At 40.9% G+C, this 23606-nt stretch overlaps 1 protein-coding gene across 2 annotated transcripts in view; it reads left to right on the top strand.

Moving 5' to 3' along the window:
• Nucleotides 1–675: 675 nt before the first annotated feature.
• The window catches only part of LOC145435452 (uncharacterized), a 78496-nt gene continuing 55565 nt past the window's right edge, over nucleotides 676–23606 (top strand). For both annotated transcript variants that reach the window (XR_013913845.1, XM_080312729.1), the window contains exons 1-2: nucleotides 676–1568; nucleotides 4736–4939. Coding sequence is in view for 1 of the 2 variants with exons in the window: in XM_080312729.1 (XP_080168855.1) it covers nucleotides 791–1568; nucleotides 4736–4939 (982 nt within the window). In the remaining variant the exon portion in view is untranslated. The remainder of the gene's footprint in view (nucleotides 1569–4735; nucleotides 4940–23606) is intronic.

Below are 23606 nucleotides of genomic sequence, written 5' to 3'. Positions count from 1 at the left end.
GATAGTAATCGCGCGTAGCGCGAAGAAAAATATCATGCATTAGCATAAATATTCCCACAAAATATTGTTTTTATGCTGATTTACGAAAAAAAATATGAGCCTACGTCAAGTCTTCAAAATTTCGGACATTTGGCATATTCTAGAAATTCCTCCCGGACGCTAGTTTGAACAGTGAAATTCCGGACATGCCCGTAAAATTCCGGACGTATGGCAACCCTATTCTAAGCATCCCAAATCGTATACGTTGACTATATCAGGTGGAAATCGTCGTCCGTAGACTCATACAACATGCTTTTGGAAAGTATTTACACAATTGTGGCATATTTATATAACTAATTTTTTTTTTTAACAAAGCCTTTGTTTAAAACACTGTAAACTAAATGCAAACCTATAGTCACAAAAGCAACAATTAGCTTAAATGTGATATAGAAGAGTCACTATAGTTTTTATGATAGCATAAAACTTACCACATCCTTTCTACTCTTATAACATCATATTATTGATACTCGACTCGAAGCCTAATATACACGACTCAAAATCGAATCGCTCAGGTTCACGATGCTGCCAAGTGCGACATCTTATATTTCAAACAAGATGATTTCCTCTGTTTAACAAGTAATGATTGAGCCCGAAGATCGCTCTTGGCAATTGTCATCGTCTAACACTCCTGCTGTGTCTTAAGTTGGATAAGCACCTCCCTTGACTATATATTACAACAAAATCTTAATTACAATTTTCTGTCGATGTCAAAGCAGTCAAAAAGGTTCCCCGCGAAACGAGCACGGTTACTATGGACAAGGAAGCGGGAAATATTGAAGTTGGAGGATGCAAAGTCGACTTCCCCGCCGGAACCTTTACTGGGACCCAGCCCGTTACGGTGACGGTCGAAATTGACGTGGAGAAGTGGCCGGCTGGAAGGGAAGCTATAACTCCAACACTTCTCTTGCACGCCAAAAACCTACAGAAACAGGCAACAATGGCGTTACCGTCCTGGTGTATTTTTCAAGACGATAACGTAGGCATTGATCTAATGCAGTTCAACGACGATACGAAAAAATGGGTGGTAATCACACCGGTCACAGTGAGAAATGCAGCATCTCTGCAATTTCAGTCGCGCGAAGGCGGTCAATACATCGGGACTCTCAGGGATGAGCAGTCGTCGACGGTTACCTATGTAGTTCGGCCGATAATCTGTTTTAAAAATTCCGACTTCGGGGTAGCTTTGATCCGTCACTCAGAACCAGACAGAAATCAACTGATGGTCGACATGAAAAATAATCTCGGTGCCGATTTCAAGACGATGGATTTCTGCCCATTGCCGTGCACGATGACCCAGACAATTGACAGCTGTATCAAATGCGTGAAACCTCGCCATGGTTTCGAATTCGTGGCAAGCGGATCCTTTTCGCACGGCATTGAAAACATCATCAAATATTCGATCCCGTCGTACGGTCTGTGTCAGTTGGAGAGTGACGGCACGAAAATGAACATAACACTCGAGTTCGAACTTCGGGAGGGCGGTAAGCCGTTGCGAAAGGCAGATTGTTTCCAATATTGCTTGGGACAGGGTGAGTGAAATTTGTTTTGAAGCGGGTATCACTATCTGCATGACATGAGTGATATGACTGACGTGCGAATTCAACTGGTTTCGACTCGCAAGTCAATCTTTCTTTCATCATTTTGATTCGAGTAATGTCGGGTAATCCTAAATTCTCAACCGAGCCAAGTCAGAGTCCAAGTCCGTTCTGAGGATCGAGTCCGAGTCATTGTGTTTACTGTTAAGTTTAGAGTTCAAGTCATGTTTAACCCACTTATTACAACACTGCTTGGGTGATACATCGCATGTTTATTTCCTCACTCTTAACAGTTTCTGACGCGATAGCTGAGGTACCAGTACTGATAGACGAAATACCAATAATGTAATAATAACTTTGATTTTTCGTCGAAGTTGCAATGAAATGCCTGCTATATGGCCATACGAGTCTCGACTCGTATCTGATTTGATCGAGTCATGCGCAATGACTCCCGTACAAGTCGAGTCAATGCCTAAATTGACTCGAGTTTAGTTGATCATCGAAATCAAAAAGTCGCCATTCGAGTCATTACAACCCTGGTAAATGTGGTACATCAAATCACATCCTATACCTCAAAATTCAGAAACCCCGTTAACGGGGTCTCGATCGAATACTTCACCAGATTTGTTAGCGAATGAGCAGCGTTTCCTTCTTTGTGTTTCTCAATTTAGACCCAATTTGAGCCAATCATCATCCTCGATCGGCGTTTTCTTTCTCTGCATTTATTCAATCGCTACCCTAGTTCTTTTGGTTACTTTGCGTCATACACCCTACCTGTCTAATTCCTTTCCTTTCTACGTCCCTATATGTGCTAGTTGTAGTTTGTCAAGCATCATTTGGATTGAAGTATTGTGTTCAATTTATTCCAGGGTGTAATTATAAGGTCGGTTCTATCAGGTGGATACATCAGGCTGTGATCATCATTCGCATAGACTATTATTGACTGCATTCCAATCTCAATCAAATGAGCATTATTAATGTAGGCTTTGCTTTCTCCAATAACCCACCGAAAATGCTTAGGTGGTTGACCGATATTTTGACGGACTGCAGGATATGCGGCATCAAGGTTGGTAATTAAATGAATCCCAAGACATGGCCCCACTCAAATGTGTCATACCAAAATTTGATGCCTCCACGGATAATTATTAATTGAATCTTCGGAATTGCGACAGCTGACGTCATATAAAAAACTTAAAGTTTCTTGTAAAACACACTACCTGTACGTCAGATATGAAAGAGAAACTTTCTTCTGTAGCAATACGGCTACTGGCTGGAATTGGGCCAAATTTGGTGTGCAGCGTTTAATTAGGTAACCTAACAATTTATCAAGTAGCCAGTACTATTTGAGAAAAAAGTCATTTTTAAGTAGGCCTACCCCTAATGGATAGTGTATTGTACCATTTCGATTTGTTTCAACTTCTCGAGGCTTCGTATTCGATCCTCTATTTTGGCTGATAATAACAGACTCTAGCATGTAAGTATACAGGTATTCACGTATTATATTAGCAATTCGTGTGCGTGGGCAATACAACGCCTTTATGCATGTTTATTCAAATTTATATTCATTGTATTTCACCCAGTTAGCAAAATGTAATGACTTTGCATCATCACTCATACTGCGAAAATTCAATTTGACTTGACTTGTGACTTGACTTGACTTGACACGACTTGACTCGAGTCACCTCCAAAAAACGAGAGACTTGACTTGACTCGATTCACCTTTGAAAATCGATTGACTCGACTTGACTCGAGTCACCTCCAAAAACGAGAGACTGGACTTGACTCGATTCACCTTTGAAAATCGATTGACTCGACTTGACTCGAGTCACCTCCAAAAACGAGAGACTGGACTTGACTCGATTCACCTTTGAAAATCGATTGACTCGACTTGACTCGAGTCACCTCCAAAAACGAGAGACTGGACTTGACTCGATTCACCTTTGAAAATCGATTGACTCGACTTGACTCGAGTCACCTCCAAAAACGAGAGACTGGACTTGACTCGATTCACCTTTGAAAATCGATTGACTCGACTTGACTCGAGTCAACTCCAAAAAACGAGAGACTTGACTTGACTCGATTCACCTTTGAAAATCGATTGACTCGACTTGACTCGAGTCACCTCCAAAAGCGAGTGAATTGACTTGACTCGAGTCAAAATGTGCAATGACTCGAGATGACACGTGACTCGAAGGTAGTGACTTGATCCCAACACTGGAAGACAGTCGAACGACCTATAACGAAAGTTGTTTAAAGGGGTTATATTACAATACAGCACAAATGCCCAAGTCTCGACAGTTTAAAAACCTCAAACACCGATAACGGGGTCAAGACGGCTATACGCCATAGCTGATAAGCATCATAACCCCAATATAGGCTACATACATAGCATACATACGGCTATACGCCGTCAATTGATTCGAACCCTTGCAATATTAGATTCTCGCTATTCGCCTAATTTTAGTGAGAAAAGTGGGGTGATTCAAGATGAACATTGTACCGATAGTTACTGGCATTGCAGGGGTCGTGAGCAAAAAACTCATGAGGCATATCCAACAGATTCCGGGTAACGTTCGATTCGACTGGATCCAAAAGATCACGTTATTGGGCGCTGTTCATATTCTTCGGAAGGCCTCGAATGCACCTTTTAGCTGAATCCGTAATTTCGATTCTTCATTTTCAATCATCTCTCCCTCTGCTCTGCAACCCTTGCCAATTCTTCAACTACAGCAATTCTGTAATCTGACCTCTTCATGCATTGCATAGGAATAACAGTTTGACTGTATTACTGAAATTTTTAAAATTTACTGCAAGCTCGCCATCTTACTTTCAGGGCAGGTTGCTCCCGGGATTATATGTGTATTTATCAGTTTTAGTGTGAATAACGAAAATGATAATAAACCGACTAAACACATATAAAATAATTGTTCGCTGCATAATATAATATGGACTGGCGGTTGAGAACAAATGGTTTCAATAACTTAGTAATAATTGTGCGAACGGTCCGGAACAAGAGTGTACGAATGGCATTCGTGTTCCATTTTAGAAGCCAACATTTTGAAGTGAAGAATACTAATGGTTCGTTTGAACGTAAACGACCAACACGACGAGAGTGTTAGTGATACAATTTTAAGCGCATCTCAAGGTTTCTTTTGTTTCAGCTCCAACTACAGAGAAGGCGCGTCTAGAAGACGTAGCGCCAATTATGTCCTCTCGTTTTTCAAGCGGCCAAGAATTCGAAAAATTTGCATCTGCCGGTACCGGGCTCAGCTTGAGCTATTCGGAATTAGATGAAATTAAGAGCGACAACAGAACAGAATACGGAAGAAGAGTTGCTATGATTCGACGCTGGAGTCAGAAACAAGGTTTGTATATTTTTTTCATATTCATCAACTATAACACCAATGATTGGTTTCTTTATGGTTTCGTTATGGCTGTAGACTTTATCGCCATAGCTTTTCTACCCCGACGACAGACTGGTACAAACTAACAATCTACTTTAGTCAGTACATGGTCAATTAACAACTGTGTTTTGAGTAGTTCTAGTGGTAACCCCACTTCTAAAATAAATGTAATTGCCTATCAAACAGAAAACAATGTTTGTGATACGTGATGTTCTTGCAGCCATAACGACAATGATACATATACAGGGGGCGTGTTGTGGGGGGTCGAAACCCCCTCACTCCAAATCTCTGCTGATGTTCAGACGATAAACAGACTTATCGCCATAGCTTTTCTACCCCGACGACAGACTTGTACAAGCTACCAATATACTTTAGTCAGTGCATGGTGAATTAACAAATGTGTTTTGAGTAGTTCTAGTGGTAACCCCACTTCTAAAATAAATCTAATTGCCTATCAAATATAAAACACGTGTTTGTGACACGTGATGTTCTTGCAGCCATAACGGCAATGACACATATACATACAGGGGTCGTGTTGCGGGGATCGAAACCGCCTCATTCCAAATCTGTGCTGCTGTTCAGACGATAAACAGATCCGATTCCGATAAAATAAAAATGAATGATTCGGAATTCAATCTAGGTAGTTGTTTTTCAGTAATTAGTTTCAGATTTTTTAAAAGTTTTAAAAGTTCCAGTTCCAGTTCTATTTGCACATTTTCAAAATCCAGTATGGTCTGTACAAGTCTGCTGGACGACCAGGTTGGATCGGGTTCCGATCAAGATATATTACTATTTGTTCCGGTGTATGAGAAAGAGAGCTAATATATCTGCAGTGCACATCAGAGTTGGATCAATTACGATATTTCAGCTCAATTACAATTACAATTACAATTACTTCATGTTAGAAATATCAAATTAGGATTACAATGAAAAATGTAATTCTATTACATCCAGCCCAATTACAATTACAATTAATTGTACAACTCTGGATTTGAGTACTAGGCCTACCTGCTGTTATAATGTCGTAGCTGAAGGGATGACTTCTCAAGTTTTAATTTGTGCCCTAATTGGTCACTGTATGGAAAATAATGCCAGCAGCTTCCCATGGAAATAACCTGGTATTTCCCGACCAGGACTATTTGTAAAGAAGCAAAACACCGAACATTGAAATAGCGCTAATAAAGTAATCATCATATTCAGTGACTGACTGCTGACAGAACTAATCCGAAATCGACAATGGGCTACGAAAATCTCATCACCGCGGCTGATGAGATACATAAAATTACTGAACTATTAATCTCTTCGAAGTGATTAACGTTATACAGCCTCGGGGTCGAAACAGCACTTCGTCAGCCCCCCAAAAAACGTTGGTCTTGCCCCCTCCATAGGGTGATGGACCAAACGTCTGGGGAACGCAGTCCACAGATCCCCATTGGAATGACCGTTTTCACTACTACCTGTGTTCGAGATTTCATATTGGTAATCAGTGAGTGTAGACGTCCTCATCGCACGAAAATTTTCTATACTTCATGATTAAATCGGTCAATAATATTGGTCATTGCATATAGATTTTGCAAGTAATATTTCATCCTCTCTGACCACAGAGATAGAGCGAGAGAGAGAGTGTCTTTATTTTCATCCAACTAAAATACATAACACACGGCAGTGGTGGTGGTACAGAAAATATGCATGCACAAGGGCTGTGGAGTCGGTAAATTTTACCACCGACTCCGGCTCCGACTCCGACTCCACACATTTTCAATATACCGACTCCGACTCCGACTCCGACTCCTGAGTCTTTAAAGGTACCGACTCCGACTCCGACTCCGACTCCTGGGTCTTTAAACGTACCGACTCCGACTCCGACTCCCGACTCCGACTCCAGCATTATTACCAATTTACTTCGAAAATTATATGCCACATTGTCTGTTGGATGACTATCATACAACCATTAAACATATGCAAACATATGATTAACTGTGGCATACTAAATTGTTTAACTGTGGCACAGCTCGAATTATCCACTATGCAATTAACATAAACTAAAGATTTGCTAAATATCCTTCCTTATTCAAGTTTTTATAACATGGACTCCCTAATATCCTGAAATGTATGAATCATTCAAATATGGCAGATATCCAATCCTGTATAATAAAAATGTAGATAAAAAATCCAAGTGTAGCTCTTGTGTATGACTCAGCAACTAATAAAGAAATTGAACTTACTAACTTTGTCATTGCACACTATCCTGATTACAAGCACAAACACTCTTACTACTAATAATAGACATTGGTCATAAATGGAATTTAGTTAAGTAGTCAAAGACCGTATCCTATGTCTATAGTCTACATGTACTTAATCAAGTATTCAACGATTGGGACTTGCAGTCTTTCTTAATCATTTGTTCGACCAAAACAGCTAAGCTACACTACAAATATTTTCAATTTTGTCAAGTGGGAAGCATCGTTTGGTCATATTTACATCATTTTTACAATTTTACAAAACCAGCCGATGCAGTTTCTCTGCCACAGTATCATGGTATAATTCCAAAAATTGCATCAATTTTGACTGCATCGCGAAACGCATCTTGCGATTTTCTTCCCCTCTGCAACTGAGTTGTAATTTGCAAGTAATGTCTAATTTTATCTATATCAGGGGTGGGCAACTTTTTCGGCGAAATGGGCACCTGAGATTTACGAACCATTGCGCGGGCAACTGGAATGTTGATAACTTTTTTTAGTCGTCGATAGGAGCGAACCGAATTAGGTAACATTGCAAACAAGACTTATATTAATACGCTCTAAAATTGATAAAAATATGTCATGCAACTGTGCAATCCGCAATCAGGCCCTGGTCGCGCGAAGCCCAAAATTTTTTTGCAAGATAACGACTGAATTAGGCTTAGCTATATCGATAAATATGTCGCTAACATACATTGAGGGTCGCATCTGTATACCACTGAGCTCATTTGGCAAGGACAGGATTATTCGACGTTTAGACATAGCAAAATCGACGGTATCAGAACATGCCTGTATCATTTTGTGCAAATGCTTTGTCGATCTCGCTGCGAGTGCACAAGCGAAGCCGTATCTACTAATTGCGAATATAGTTCGACTCAATTCTGTGAATAATATGTATTTGTAATTTTCAGAAGGGGGCTCAAATACTGAATGCAAGAAATCTAGTGACAATGAATCATGCGAAGTACCGAGAAATATTTCAAGTCAAATAAATCTGCTATGAAATATTCTACTTCATGGTCATATACGAAGATCTGGGATAAATGCTGCTGGCCCCTGGATACGTCAATGCGTCAGAACTGTTGTTTTAGTCATCATCAAATTTCGCGGTCATGCTAATCAAATTTTGGTTGGCCTTGCAATTGTACCTGATGTCATAAATAATTCGAGAATTACCTCGCAGGCCACACCTAACCTTCTCGTGTGCCAAATTTGGCCTGCGTGCCACGGGCTGGCCGCACCTGATCTGTATGGTTAATAATAACAGTGATTGGTGGTACATAAAAATTCTATTGAAAATTCTTTGAAATCAAATGTTTCCATGATAGAGAAGTTGGAGTCGGAGTCGGAGTCGAAGTCAGAGTCATTTTCACAAACTCCGACTCCGACTCCAGTCAGTATTTTCCCACCGACTCCGACTCCAGCTATTATAGTTTTCACGACTCCGACTCCGACTCCGACTCCATCAAGCGAAAATGACCCCGACTCCGACTCCGACTCCACAGCCCTGCAGCACACTGCACAGTATTCGGTATTAGATAGGAATGATCGATAAGACCGTGAAGGTCATCTAGTCTGATCACACCAGCATCAAACAGGTACACTTGACTCTGAACAGTCTGACTGTGAAAAATGTTACGGTAGTTAAGAAAAATATAACAGAAAAAAATAAACGATGGTAGCAAATGATCAATGAAGCAATGTCTGGGCGAGGTAGGGCAACAGTGTTAGTGTAACGACAAGAGGTGATCAAGTAGGACTTTTTTGAATCTATTATAAGGCAATTCACGGATATGTGGTGGTAAAGTATTCCAGATGATAGGTCCCGAGTAGTCGACAGATCTCTTAGTTAGGTTGCTTTCGGGTGGGGGTAAGTAGATATTTGCTTTAGACGAGGATCTCGTAAAGTGGGAGTGGACATTTTTAGCAGGCATGAAAAAGTCATCCAACACAGGAGGCAAACTATTTGAAAAATATTTGAGAATGACTTTTGATACTTCGAAGCAATATAGTTGTTAACTTGCAAAATTCGGTGCTTACGGTAGTAAGGCGATAGTTTGGTACGTAAAGGACGGTACAGATGAGATAAGCCGTATCGGACGGTTTTGAAGGGTTCGAATTCTGCATAAAAATGTTGTGCATGCACTTCCCCATACTACGATTCCATATTGCAGGTGAGAGTGGAAAAGAGAGAAATAGATGGTTCGTAATATTGATAAACGCTGGGCACCGCAAACGGTCCACCAGCATTAGGCTGAAAATTCGCGCTTTATGGACTCCAGGTAAAGCCTAAATGATGTAATTTGTAACCCCGTAGTTTTGTGCGAGCCAAAAAGTCACCATGATGATTGATATTTTCGCATGAATGAGATGTAAGGTTGGAACAAAAACAAGAAGAAATAGCACATTCTTAACATTGACTCTGCCTTACAGCCAATTACCCACTACCCTGAAATTCCAGTGGCAGGTTTACGTCCATGTCAGATCCGATTTCGAATGATGCTACGATATAGGATGTAGTGGAAGATCTAGATGACAATAGTATATGCTGTAGAAAATCAATTAAAACTGACTCCTCAATATCATTGCGAATACAGAGTGAACCAACGTCTTTTATTCGAGATCAGCTAAACAACGAAGGTCTTGACTGGTGTTGAGACGACAAAAAAAAGAAGCCATGGGGATAACGCAGAGGTGATATTCACGAACGTTCTTGGATCAATTATAAACATGAGCATATAAGTTCAGTATCATCGTTTCCCCCCAAAAAAGAGAAATATGAGTGAGGAACGAGGTGGAAAGTTTCTCCTATAAATCAAATAAATGGAAGAGAAATATCAAGATAGTTGAGATGCTCACATTATGACTGATTACTGCCAGATGCCTATTGCGAATCTGTCCACATCAAGATCGTTCAAGAGGACTTTCCTGCAGATGACTTCAAGCTAATTTGAGTTAATAACAAAAGTTGCATCTAAGAACTTCACTAATGCACATCCCGATATTGATTTATTTCTACGAGAAGATTTGAATACGCATTGTTAAACAAAAATATTGCTCGCCTGTTTATTTCGTCTGTGTTTACAAGTTGTCGTCTTTTGTAGGCTTAGGTGTACTTGGTTTGCTGTTACCGAATTACTGCTATATTGTTATTCACTTCAATCACAGTAATTGGTATAGGAAGCTTATTTTCACAAATTACAATATGTTACGAGAATCCTATGAAAATACGAATAAATGGGGTATTTTTTGTGTTCGATATGTGGAAAAGAATACATTTATGCTGCACAGATTCGTTCCGCCGATCTAATTGTGTTTTGCATTTCTCACATTCTCGTGGTTTCAGTACAGATGGACCTACTAAAGCATTTAATATAGGCTGTTAGGATAAAAGTTAACCCCAAATTTGACTCAATTCGAAGCCGTAGAAGTGGAGTTATTTCAGTTTTTCTTTGATAATTTTGGGATTATCATTGATTGGTGGATCATCCCAGAATTATCATCAAAAAACTCGAATAACTCGGCTTCTGCAGCTTGGAATTGAGTCAAATTTGTTTTGCATCGTTTTTGAAGACAGCGCAACAATTTCATAAGGTTGGAAGGAAAATTGGAAAAAATTTTTTTTTTGCATTTTTAGGCAAATTTAAAATTTTTAAACTCTACGAAATCCGCGAATATTGGTTGGAATGAATTCAAATTTGGTGTGCGTCATTTTTTAAGGCAACCTAACGATTTAATCAAGTAACCCGCAAGATTAAGGAAAAAAGGTTATTTTTGAACAGCCCTAATGTGCACTGTGCAGCTTAAACAGGCATGTTGATGAGCGAGGCTTGCGGTTTTTTCTGAAATTCGCCTTCCCTTTGTCTATGGCTGGGCACGATGATTCGAGTACTCGAATCTGAATCGAGTATTTGTATTTATTTTAATGATTTGGGTCGAGTAGTAAAATACGACTTTTTCAAGTACTGAAATTGTGCGCTCCTCGCAATTGAAAGTTAATTTACTAACTACAATTATAGTTTTGATAATATTTTCCACTGGGGAAGTCTTGCAACCTTGATTGGCCGTGGCGCAGGATACGAGACATTGTACAAAGCTACGAAGGTTACTGGACGTAGCACATTTCCGAAGTCATGATCATCCCACAATATTGTCACCAAGTGGAATGAAATCGGTATGGTCGAAAAAATACCAAAGTATCTTTAATGTGACGGATAACAGGCATTATGTTCTTCGTCGTGGCATAAAATGTACGTACATATTTGTACTTTGAAATAGTATATTCTGTTGTGACGTCATAATGAGTGATATTCGAATACTCAACTCGATGCGTAATACGTGATTCAGAATCGAATCACTCAGGTACTCGATTTTGCCTTGACTGAGTGTCTGTCTTCGTGTTTTGTCATATAAGGCCAACTTTAATTAAAATCCTTAATCTCGGCGACATGCTGGGCACCAACTGAGAGGTTTAGCTCTGACTCCAGAAAGCAAATATTTAGTGCTCTAAACCTTCTTTGAATCCCAGCTTTCGGCTTCCTTTCTTTGACATACCCGTTCCTCCTTTATGGGTGATAGATATGATAAGTCATATAGTAATCGCTAGCACTGATTGACTTGTTTTTCGAATTATGGATTTGGAAACTATCAGCACGTAACAATTTGAAACACAGACCGTATAATGCGCAATGTGACAATGGCAACAGAAAAGGTTTGAACTAAACCATATGGAAAGAGTGATTTCTTGCTACTTCAATTGCTACTTATGGGCTACTTTGCTACATTGAATTTATTTTGAATCTGGATTACGCATGCGAGGTACGTAAGCAGCGTAATCGTGGTGTATTAATGAACAGGCTTCAAAGTAAACGAATTTCCTGATCAGTTGATATAACCTATGGTTTTAGTCCACGCATCAACATTCAAAAAGCAGATTTTAAGTTTTGTATTCCAAGCAACCATTCGCGGGCCGCACAGAATTGCTCGGCGGGTCACATTTGGCCCGCGGGCCGCACTTTACCCAGGTCTGCGTTACATGATGGTATTTCGTGACCTCCTATCTTCAAAATATATTGAAATCGTCCAAACGTACTATACTAAAAGACGCACAGAATTTTAAATTGCTATTTCTTTACTGGCTAATATTTTTTCCCTGCGGGATGACATTTGTCTTGTGAGGTTTAAATATTGTTACCATATGTCCTCTTTTAAGAGGATTTGTCGTATTTTTTGATTTTTTTTTAAAGTGTCCTCGGAGGACGTCCAAACGTCCTCTTTTTTGAAAATTTTGGTTCGAAGTATGTGAAGATCGAACTGAGATATAGGAAATCAGTACTGAAGTTACGGTCCGGTGGGTCTTTCGGGAGTGAGCCAAAAATACCCCTTTTTGCGTTCAATTCATAGAAAGTGGGTATTTCGGGCGTCGAGTCGGAAATATTACCTTTTTTTAGTCAACAATCTACAAATTTCGAATAAATTTACCATTTTCCGGATTTTACTCCTGTATTGTAAGTCGGAAAACTTTTAAAAGTTTCCTCTTTTCAGATTACCAAAATATGGTGCGTAAAAGAGATCACTTCAATGAAGTTTCAAAATACGTCCGCCCTGCAGGTCGAACAATCAACATCGGTGGATGTTCTGTCAGAAATTTTTTAAAACTTTCCTCTTTTCAGATTCCCAAAATATGGTGCGTAAAAGAGATCACTTCAATGAAGTTTCAGAATACGTCGGCCCTGAAGGTCGAACAATCAAAATCGGTGGATGTTCTGTCACATTTCCACCGGGCTGTTTTGAACAAACACAGCAAGTGACAGCATCAGCTAGCATAAATCCGGAGACGTGGCCTCGCAGTAGAGTGGGAATCACGCCCACTCTACACATCAGAGCGCATGACTTGAAAGTACCTGCAACCATTAAACTGAGGACATGGTGCGTCAATGATGATAAGGGAGACTTACCTGTTGAAGTGCTACATTTTGACGAAGATGCGAAAGATTGGAAAAGTATCCACTCCTATCAACTTGGGCAGTCACGAGAAATTGAATTCCAAACCACGCACTTCAGTGATTTATTGGGAGCTTTGTGGAACTATTTGTTTCCATCGTACGTCCTATTCCCTACCGTTTGTTTCTATAAAGACCAATTTGCTATTGCCACAGTGTTGGACGATGAACTAGCTAAAGAAGCCTGTATGGAAAGAATAAAAACTCAAATTGGTAAGGAGGTAGCTGTTCATTCTTTTAGCACCTTCTACTGCAAATCTTCCACTTCAATAAAAAGTAAACTATTCTCAGAGCAGTATAAACTCACTTTTACTCCGACCGAGGTTGAGCATACAGTGGACCATGTCATCCAGGGTCAAGGGAGTTTTATATCCTACTCCACGGTAGAAAGCGAGATGGAGCCGAGAAAGGTCACATTGAGTTTTCAGGTCTTTAAAGATAATACGAGATGGCATAATCACGGTATCAAATACCTCTGGCGACCTGACGTCACAGATCCGTCAACTTCGGGACAAAGTGAATCGAGCTACCGTGGAACTTCGACAAGAAATATCAATGTCAGCGGAGATGTGCATTTGCATCGCACGACCGGCACTGAGAACCATGGGACGATCATCTCTCATAATGTAGACTGTCATGATGTAAACAATTCAGGAGATAAGTAATTATGGGCTATGGGGTAGGCTGTTCTTGGTAGACATGTTGTAGACGTTGTGTAGATGTTCGGGATGACCTGAGTCACCGTAAATGAAGCTATTGGAGCTTAGTTTTTGACTAGCATTGATATGCAGGGTTGTCAAACTCAAATTGCGTCGCGGGCCGGATTCAAGCTATTCAAATCGCCCGCGGGCCGGACCAGTCAACTGATTCCAAAATGTCCTCGTGTTCTTGCTTTTCACTTGAATACCTCAAACGCATTTGTAACAGAAAATACACGAATAATAAAGATTTTCTAATAGCCAGTCACAACACCTTTATTCGCAAACAATGCGATTGGCAAAATACGAGCATTGTCCGGTTGGATAGATTCCAGAACTGAAAAAGCAGTGGCGGTAACGCAGGGTTGTAATGACTCGAGTCATGACTTGACACGAGTCTGACTCCAGTCACGATTTTATGATGAATCGACTTGACTCGAGTTATTTTCTCAAAATACGGAAATGATTCGACTCGAGTCAATATGTGCATTGACTCGACTTGGACTCGAGTCATTGCGCATGACTCGAACCAAGTCATATGACTCGGACTCGACCATCTGCTCGCTGACTTGGACATGACTCGGTTGTGAATTGAAAATGACTCAACTTGACTCGCGTCAAAACTATAAAAGTGAGATAGACTTGTGACTTGGAGCCTTGTGACATGGTTATAACCCTGGGGTAACGACGATATAAGTTGGCATATTCTATGCCCCCTTTGATTTCGTCTTAATCTGACGTTAGGCCTGCATATGCGTTGCGAGGAATACAAGATATTTAGTTGGAACTTGGAATTTGATTTATTATTATTATTATTACAACGCGAGTCCGGGTTCTCTCATGTCTGGGGATCTATTGGGTCGAAAGTGACACAACAGTGCGACCATATATATTTCAATTATATATTTGTGCAGCTAATATATTTTCCATGTAAACTGCATGCAATGGTTCCGCATTAGTGTCTTCGCTTCTGCGAATAAATACGTTTTGGTCCATATCTGTATAAAACTATGAACTTAGTGTGCACTTTACGCGTTCTTGAAATGGGATGTCAATTTAACTGACTTGTTTTTGATACTGGTAACTAGAGTGAAACCACAGCGCCATAATCAGGTGGTTATAAGGGGACCTATTTACAAGGAAGTATTTTCCATATTTCTCAATATTTGTAACAAATATACTGGAAAATATAGGAATTTTTCAATCTACTCAGTATTGCCGAATGAAATCGTCTGGCGAGCCGGATGCGGCCCGCGGGCCTTATGTTTGACACCACCGGGTAGCAATGTATTCCTGTTCTATGGACTGCTCAGTTCTTTTGGTGCTTTTATTTCAAAGATCAGTACAACCGACAAGTACCATAACATAAAAAAAAATACAGAAGTGCTTGTAAGATATATATATATATATATCTTATGTTAACGGGTAGAGTATTGAAGGCATATATTTATATTGCGCATCTGTAGGAATATTTGGTATTGCATATTCGGTGGCGTTTCTCATTACAGTCCTTGGATTTTTCATTTAACTTGATCTTTTTGTTGTTCCCTTGATATCGTATATTTCTTCGGCTGTTACGTATTGATTATAATGTCCATATGTATTTTGAATATTCAAATTTTACATTTTGTGATTGTTTATGCCACAGTGCTGGTTATCCATTGTGGACCAGAGTATATATTTTTGCATGCTTGCTGTTTGGCTATATTGGTGCCTGATTCTTTCTTCAAGTTCGTTCCTGATGAAATGAAAGATTTATTTGTATATTTGGCATTCTACGTACATATGCTTCATCGTGTCATTCTTTATTCCGCATAGTTTGCATTGGCTTTATTTGGCATATTTTTCCTGTGGGTCCATTTTGCCTTTTACATTTTTGATCCTGTAAATATATAGCTTCGGTTACTATTCGGTATGATATTTCTCTTTCTTGATTATTGATATATAATTGGTTACGGCCGGCGCTGTTAGGCATATTTTAGGATTGTAATGCACCCGGAATTTTCCGAACATGTCCGGAAGGTGGAATTCCACTGTTCAAACTGCGTCCGGAGGAAATTATAAAAGATGCCCATTCTTTTGCGTCGGAGGTCGTGGATTTAATCGACCACGCTAACTCGAATAATAATATTCTCTTCGATAATATCGAGAGAAAAAATGTTTCGGAGTTGAACCAAGTATCTTATGGTGCTACCTTGCTCATTTTGATAACTAGTACACCCGAAGTACAATGCACAGTAGTTAGGGAAATGTGCGGAACTCGCGCATGCACCCTATTTACTTAAACAAACCAAGATTATCAATATAATAGATAATTAAAGAAATATCTGATTCTCAATTTAGCAGCAATACTTTTATGACCCTGTGTGCGGCAATCAAAATTGGGGAATAATTAACGCTAGAGAGAAAAAGAACAAAGAATCCCGATTGACCTTTGTACTCTGGCCAGACACGAAACTTTGGATTGATTTATTATAATACATTGTAATTTTACTGTATTTTTCCACGATCTACAGCTGTCTTCGGTCGTACACGACGGAGCTTGATAATAGTTGCCTGCCCTGACCTGTTGTTCCGTGGTCCAATTTCGTGGCTTGGGAACAATAGCCCGTCAAACTGGTTGACTTGTCGTTCCGTGGTTGATTCAATTTCGTGTACGGTAGGTCATGGGAATAATTGCCGGTCGTGACGCTAGTATAGTTTTCTCCTAATCCGTGAGATCCTGGTGCGTGTTTTAGATGTCAATAGGCTCGACTGTACAAAGTGACGCTTGTTGTCTGTCTCATATACATATTGTCGTACTTGACCCCTGTGATTTGTTGTCGACCCAGACGGTAACGAGAAATGTTCTGTTATGGTTATAAATATGCGTGTCATATCGAGAACAACAAGGAATGTCGTGTAGTGGAAATGTGTATTAGGCGCCCCAGCATAGATTAACTTAAATAAAGTAACATTATGAGTATAATAAGTAATTAAAGAAATAGCTGATTCTCAATTTGGCTTACATCAACGTGTTAACTTCCGATATTACGTACCTAGTAATTGGTGCAAGCAACAACTGCTGTTCCACACCTTTACCACGTTCTAGCGTCTTCATATACGACGCACAGTCCCAACCAAACAATGTATTTATGATGGGTTCTTTTACTGCTTCACGTCTGGTCAAGCGTAATCATGCCGGTGACTGCAAATGATATACAATTTACCGCGGCATATTAATTTTGTATGCTGTACATGATGTACAACTTGAATCGATCAGTTGGCGAACTAATGCTTTACCCGTCTGTACGATATATATCGATCGCGAGCTCACCACGCACTGGTCGTTCGAGAGCGACTAATTTCGCTATAGACAATCAGTTGTGTTCGCGTGTACCGTAACATAACCTCAACACTTGTTATGCCAACACCAATATCATACTAAGGATATATTGCTTCGGCAGCCACGCACTGTCGTTCGAATTCGACTAATTTCGCTGCAGACAACGAGTTGTGCTCACGTGTGCCGTAACATATCCTCAACACGTGTTATGCCAACACCTCCAAAACATATTTGCAGCATCATTCTACGGATATATTGACTCGGCGGAGTGTTACCGTCAGAGAATTGCTCCGTCACGCCTTCGAGCCTCGCATTTCCCGTTCTAACTCGGTAACTGCGAGTATGATGTCAGATTCAATTATACAGTGACGAATCGGGGTAGCTCGCTTCCAGGGGCGTAGACAGGGGGGTAGAATTGAAGAACGTTCTACCCCCTTCCAGGCTCGATTCTATCCAGAAAATCCCAAGTCAACGCTACTGCTATGACAACATTTCTTCACGTTATCGCCTAATTTCAATTTGCTGCGCGCGACGCCGATCGCCGACGCTGATTACATGCCTTTTTCTCGTCGATCTCTCGTCTATGGAAGCGCGTCTATGCAAGCGTGAAAGGGGCATTGTTACATTTTTATCTTGGCGAGGGTTAGCGATCAGCTTAATCCCTTTATTCTGAATGCACTCGTCGCGCAATAATAACATTTGTCGCGTCGTTCACGCGTTGGTTTTCTCATCAACAGTTCATTGTAAACGATAACGAACATTAATAACATGAAAATAACAACTTATAACTGAATGAAATCATGTTTTAAAGCAATCGCTTCTGATTCGTGTTTTGCCGAACTCAAGCCTGTTCCCCAAAACAGCGTGAAGACACAATACATTCGATTCGCATTTTATTTTTGACGCCATTGTTGTGCGTTGTCTTGACCTCAATGACCATGTATACGTCATACTAGATTATGCCTTTCGTGATCGGTATCCCACCGGGACGCATTCAGCCTTCAATAGCCGCGCCGAAACTTGTTTGAGATTCCCTCGCTTTGCGAATAAGTCATTATTCACACGCCGGTACAATTAGTATATGCGCCATGTTCGAAATGATTGGAATTAAAACGCCGAGAAGACGTTACTCTTACACGCGAATTGAATCATGTCAAAATTCATGAAGATATACCAGATTCTGCGCTGTGTAGATTGTTCGTCGTGAAATGTTGTTCTGGTATTGTTTCAAGGTCGATACTTATTTGAATACAAATAAGATCTCCTGCACTGTCACGGGATGAGCGCGTGCGCATCGTAATATGATCCCGGTGCAAGTTGTTGATTGCTAACACGATCCCCGTGCACGCTGTTGATTGCTAACTCGCTTTCAGTAATTAGATCCGCCAATTAGTTATGCTTTCAAAAGCGTACGGAATACAGAAGTCGCTATCGCTAAAGGTATGACGCATAGAGGCTCATTCTGCCCCCTTTATTCAGTTCCACCCCCTTTTTATCTGGGCTGGCTACGCCCCTGCTCGCTTCATCGGGGATCAGTGGACTGACCTTATTTGGCTGAAACGCGCTCGGTTTCGGTGGTGCAGTAATGGGAATGAATTGTGACAGATCATACGTGATGCGATCTATAGCCTGCTTTCGGTGAGGTGTAAAGATGAGTGGGAGATTTCGAAATCGGAATCCACTGCGACTATAGGGTTGCAAAATCAAAGTCCAAAAAATCTGACTGGCACGCAAAGTCCTGGTATTTCCATGTATTAGGCTGGTAAAATGTAGCATAAATCCGACTCTCAAAGACACTTGGTCGCATCCAGCCCGGGTTTAACCAAAACTGATGAAATCTGCGCCGGGTCCGGAAACGAATCGTGACCACCCCCGTCCATACAAAACAGTTCTGCTGTAAGGGGAGTGTCGCCGTACATTAATTTGCGTACAGCGAGACTTTGTATCGACTCATTGGCGGACTTCTGTTTGTCTGTACAGGTGTTATTAGTGTCATTAGATCTGCCACCACAAGGAGCATATTGGCAAAATCACACAACGATAACAACTTTACCCGCCAACAACTCTCATGACTTGTCGTTGGTACGCTTCCAACTTCGATGTGGTGTGATGTACGCGAATCAGCTGTGATCAATCGAGCGTGACACAATCGATGTCAGTCATCAATCCGCCTGTTTGGAAAAACTCGCGTTTTCGGGGAGGGTTGACAGCAACACAATACGATGCATTTGATGTCACCATCGACCCCCCTATTTTAATAGGGTTACCATACGTCCTCATTTAGGGGAGGATATGTCCTCCTTTTCCCAGATATACCCCCACTTCGACCAAATGTACCTTGTCAATTTGCTCCCTTGTTAGCTCAAAATCTCCAAAAAACACCGCGAATTACGCAAAATGCGGGCCTAGTTTACGAAAGTCGAGTATTTAGGTAGTCAAGTCGAAAAAATGACCCTGATGGCATTGCGCGGGATGTTACGTGGATACGGGCCCGTGTAAACATGTATTGGTGAATAGTTAAAGCGACCCAAGCTACCATCACATGATAAAATCGATCGCACTCGACCGTCCCTGTCGGGATCTACCCACCTTAGTACAGCCAAATGATCCGATGTCGTACCGAGAATATACGGGGGTGCTGATACATCATTCTCACAAGATGTACTTTGGAACGTGTGTGAAATCGGCATCGTCCGTTACTCGACTGAAGCAAGTCGCCACTGCAATCCCTCTCTGTGTTACACAACGTACTAGGTACTGCAGATCTAGACGAGACTACGCATTCTGGCGAGGTTATCGAGATAGCTGGAGCGCTTTACAACACATGCTTAATTTACTTCAAATGGAAGCACAAAATATAGCTTTGAAATACTCAAGTAGAAGTAGTTTTAAAGAAATGTCGGTATCGTGAAATCGCTTTCTATCCTAATTATAAAGAGTAGGTCCCCATAAAACTGTCGAGCCAAAATGCAGTTTCGAAGCAATCCAGTAATTTGTAAATCTTATTTATGGGTTGCACGGTGTGCTAATTGATTAGAGAGAAGCAGACACGGCGGTGCCTGTATAACAAGGCTGTTCTCAAATCCACATTGTCTTCTTTACTATCGGCGAGATATGGCTTTGCAGTGACATTGCGGTCGTTAAAATACATTGATTAAATACGATTTATCCCTCGTATATGGGGGATCAATGGGCGAATAATGTATCGATTCAGCAATTCGGCCCGCCAAGTACCTAATTTTCTTATATCCGGCCCGCCGACTGAAGAAGTTGCCCGCTCCCTTGTATAACAAATATGTAAATTGGGCAATAGCGACAGCTAACGGTTGTCAATCATCAATAAAAACACACCTAGGCAGTAATCTATACAGCTGTCAAGGATAAACTAGGAATATCTGTGTGAGTCGCCTTGAATGACCCATGGGGTAAGTTGAGACACAAAAGCTTTTTGAGGTGTGATATAATGCCAGTAATTGTACTATATTTTTCCACGCACACATACCACAATCGAAAACGGGGTTCGTCTGTCTCATTCCCAGCGATTGCCTCGAGCAAAAGTGTAGGGTATAAGTGACCATGGGTCTACGCCGAGTCTGTCCAACACTTTTGAGTAGATATTTGGAAAGACCGGCTCGTGATCACCTCCATACAAGGCATAATAGTTCTGCGTGCAGCGAAACTTTGTAGTGACCTATTTGCGGGCTGTGTATGTGTTGTTAGTGCAATCGTGTTTAGCACCACAAGAATGTAGTAATTTGAGGATGAATAAAATCTTACCCCACAACAATACCAGCTTTACCCCCTCGACGACTCCGACGGTATGTATTTATGTAGATTTCATATTATTATGAATAGCTAATCAACCACAAGATACTGTTACGTGCCATCTCCTTTTGGTAGGGTTGTTCGTATTGTAACATGATGGTCGGGAGCTATGGCCTTTTACACTAGCTCTAAAAGGGTAGGGGAATTCGTTAGTGATACACCCGTCTGACGGTGGGGTATTCGATAAAAGCAATCTTGTTTTTACAACGGAAACGATGATCACACTGACGGGCTCTCATCGCTTGTCGTACGAGTGCTTGTAATTTCGGTGTGATGTGCGCAAATCAGCTGTGATCACTCGAGAGTGACTCTATCGAAGTCAGTCCTATCAGCTGTTTGAGAAAACTCGTATATTCAGTAAGGTTGACGGCAATGCGATATATTTGATGCCCCCATTGATACTAATGGGGGTTGCCGTACGTCCCCCCTCTCTAGGAAAATATCCCCCGCACAAATGTACTCCTTTTTTGTGTTAATTTATTCTCCGTTTCGGCTTAAAATACCCAAAAGACGATGAATAACGCGAAATGAGGACCTACGAGAGACGGGTAGGGTCTATCTTGCTGTTTTTGCATATTCCTGTTATTCAAATGTAGGATTTTGGTGTAGGTCTGATTGATAACTTTATAAAAGTGAAGTAAACTCATTACAAAACTATACTTTCTGCTTTTTTGAATTCAAACGTGTAAAGAGTAAGTAATTTCACCTGAAACGTTTGAGGAGTAAGTTAAAACGACTTGAGTATACAGCACAAGTACCGAGTACTCGAATCAGTACCGTGACACCATTACTCAACCCAAGTCCACAACACAAAAACCGAAGAAATAATATACAGATATGGAAATAACCCGCGATATTTTCCGCTGACACGTTTTCAGATTCAGTACAACTCGACAGTCAAGTCCATCTGGCTTCGGCTTGCAATTTGAAAGAGTTTGAAAAACCGGGGGTGGAACCTAAAAACGTGGTATTGTTTTGTGTATTTCAGTGAAGCAAATTCAATTTAAATCTCAAACCACTTTATCCTGTGCCCGACCTCATTAAAAATCGATTAAAACCTGATCACCACCTGCGTATTCAATCCGTTGTGTGTAAAATGGTATACCATGTTGGTATCGATCGTATATTAATTTTGTGATTTGCGTCGATCTGCTGTCAAAAAGATATACTTTTGCCCACCCTTGAAATATACAGTATTACCGCGTTGTCTATATTACGGCTCTGTGGTTAGACAATACAGATTAGCGACACCCCAAGACTGATCAACAGTGGGATACTCAAGCCCGTAAAACTCTCATTATCCTGTGGAATTATGCGACGCGTATGGCGCCGCGACGTTGCCTTTGTATATCGATATTCAATTAGATCCCTCTCACTAACATAGATACCGCCTGGTTATCAAGTGTTTTTATGTATGATCTATCCCCCCCCCCCCCCCCCACTGTCTAGCGAGACGAGCCCACGGATTTTGGTGTCTGATTGATAATGTCGTAAGAGTGTGGTAAATTCCTTTATAAACTACTTTACACATTTCAATATCCCAACGCCCGAAAAGTAAGTAGCTACACCTAAAACTGTTGAAGCGGAGGCAGTCTGAAACATAACGACTCATATAGCACAGATGGACAAATCATAATCGAGTACTTCGGATAGAGTTGCATCCTTGAAATCGTTATTTCCTCAACAAATCGATACAAGAATGGATCGGCATGGAAATAAGCCTGAATATGTTCTGGTGACACTCGTTATGGAAAGCTAAATTCGCAATTCGCCTGTTATGCCCACATCCCCAACAGAACATATTGGCAATTATTATCAGTCATATACTACAGAAATACCCATTTACTTGAATGGTACCATGACTGAATTACTGTAGTGTAGGCGAATCAGCGTCTACTGATCCTCACAGTTGCCGTTTAAACAGGTTTTTGCTGGGGAAGGTCAACTGTGATCGGGCACGGCTCATCAATCTGCTACTTGCAGACTTATAGCCGTGCGGGTTGAAAAAGAAAATTGGCTCGGATGCTATGTCAGCTCAGGGCGACAATTCGAAGTTCCAAACGATACGGCTGGTACGTAAAGCCTCGTTATTCCCGCGTATTGGGAGGGTAAAACCCGGACGACTCTTAAAGACAGTTCCACATCGAGCCGATGAAAATGCGTGTCCGTATCGTGGTCAACTCTAGTCAAGCCTAACAGTTCCGCTATCGTCGCATGATATGGAGGGTGTCGCTAAACTTTTATCAACTATTAAAAGTAAGTGGCTTCCTAGAGAAACGTAGAATAAGCTAGCCACATTGATAACTTGCTGCAGGGCGAGTAGACAGAATCGACTCGAGTACCCGGAAAAAAGTAGCGGCATTGCTGACAACCTCTGTGTAGCTATGGTGACTTGTACGTCTCGCACGGTAACCGTCTTTATTGTCCCGCACCGCGACCCGTCAGGACACCTGCTGTGTGAAATTATGTTTGCAATTTATCGCTCGTAATCACCACCGTGTGAAACAAACCTCTGACTTCGTCAAATAAAACACAACA

Source organism: Botryllus schlosseri, chromosome 3 (assembly GCF_051294905.1).
Source record: "Botryllus schlosseri isolate E-star chromosome 3, Bs_hap1, whole genome shotgun sequence".
Classification (NCBI taxonomy): Eukaryota; Metazoa; Chordata; class Ascidiacea; order Stolidobranchia; family Styelidae; genus Botryllus; species Botryllus schlosseri.
The sequence above is the reverse complement of the archived record's forward strand: the minus strand, read 5'-3'. Positions and strand labels throughout refer to the sequence as shown.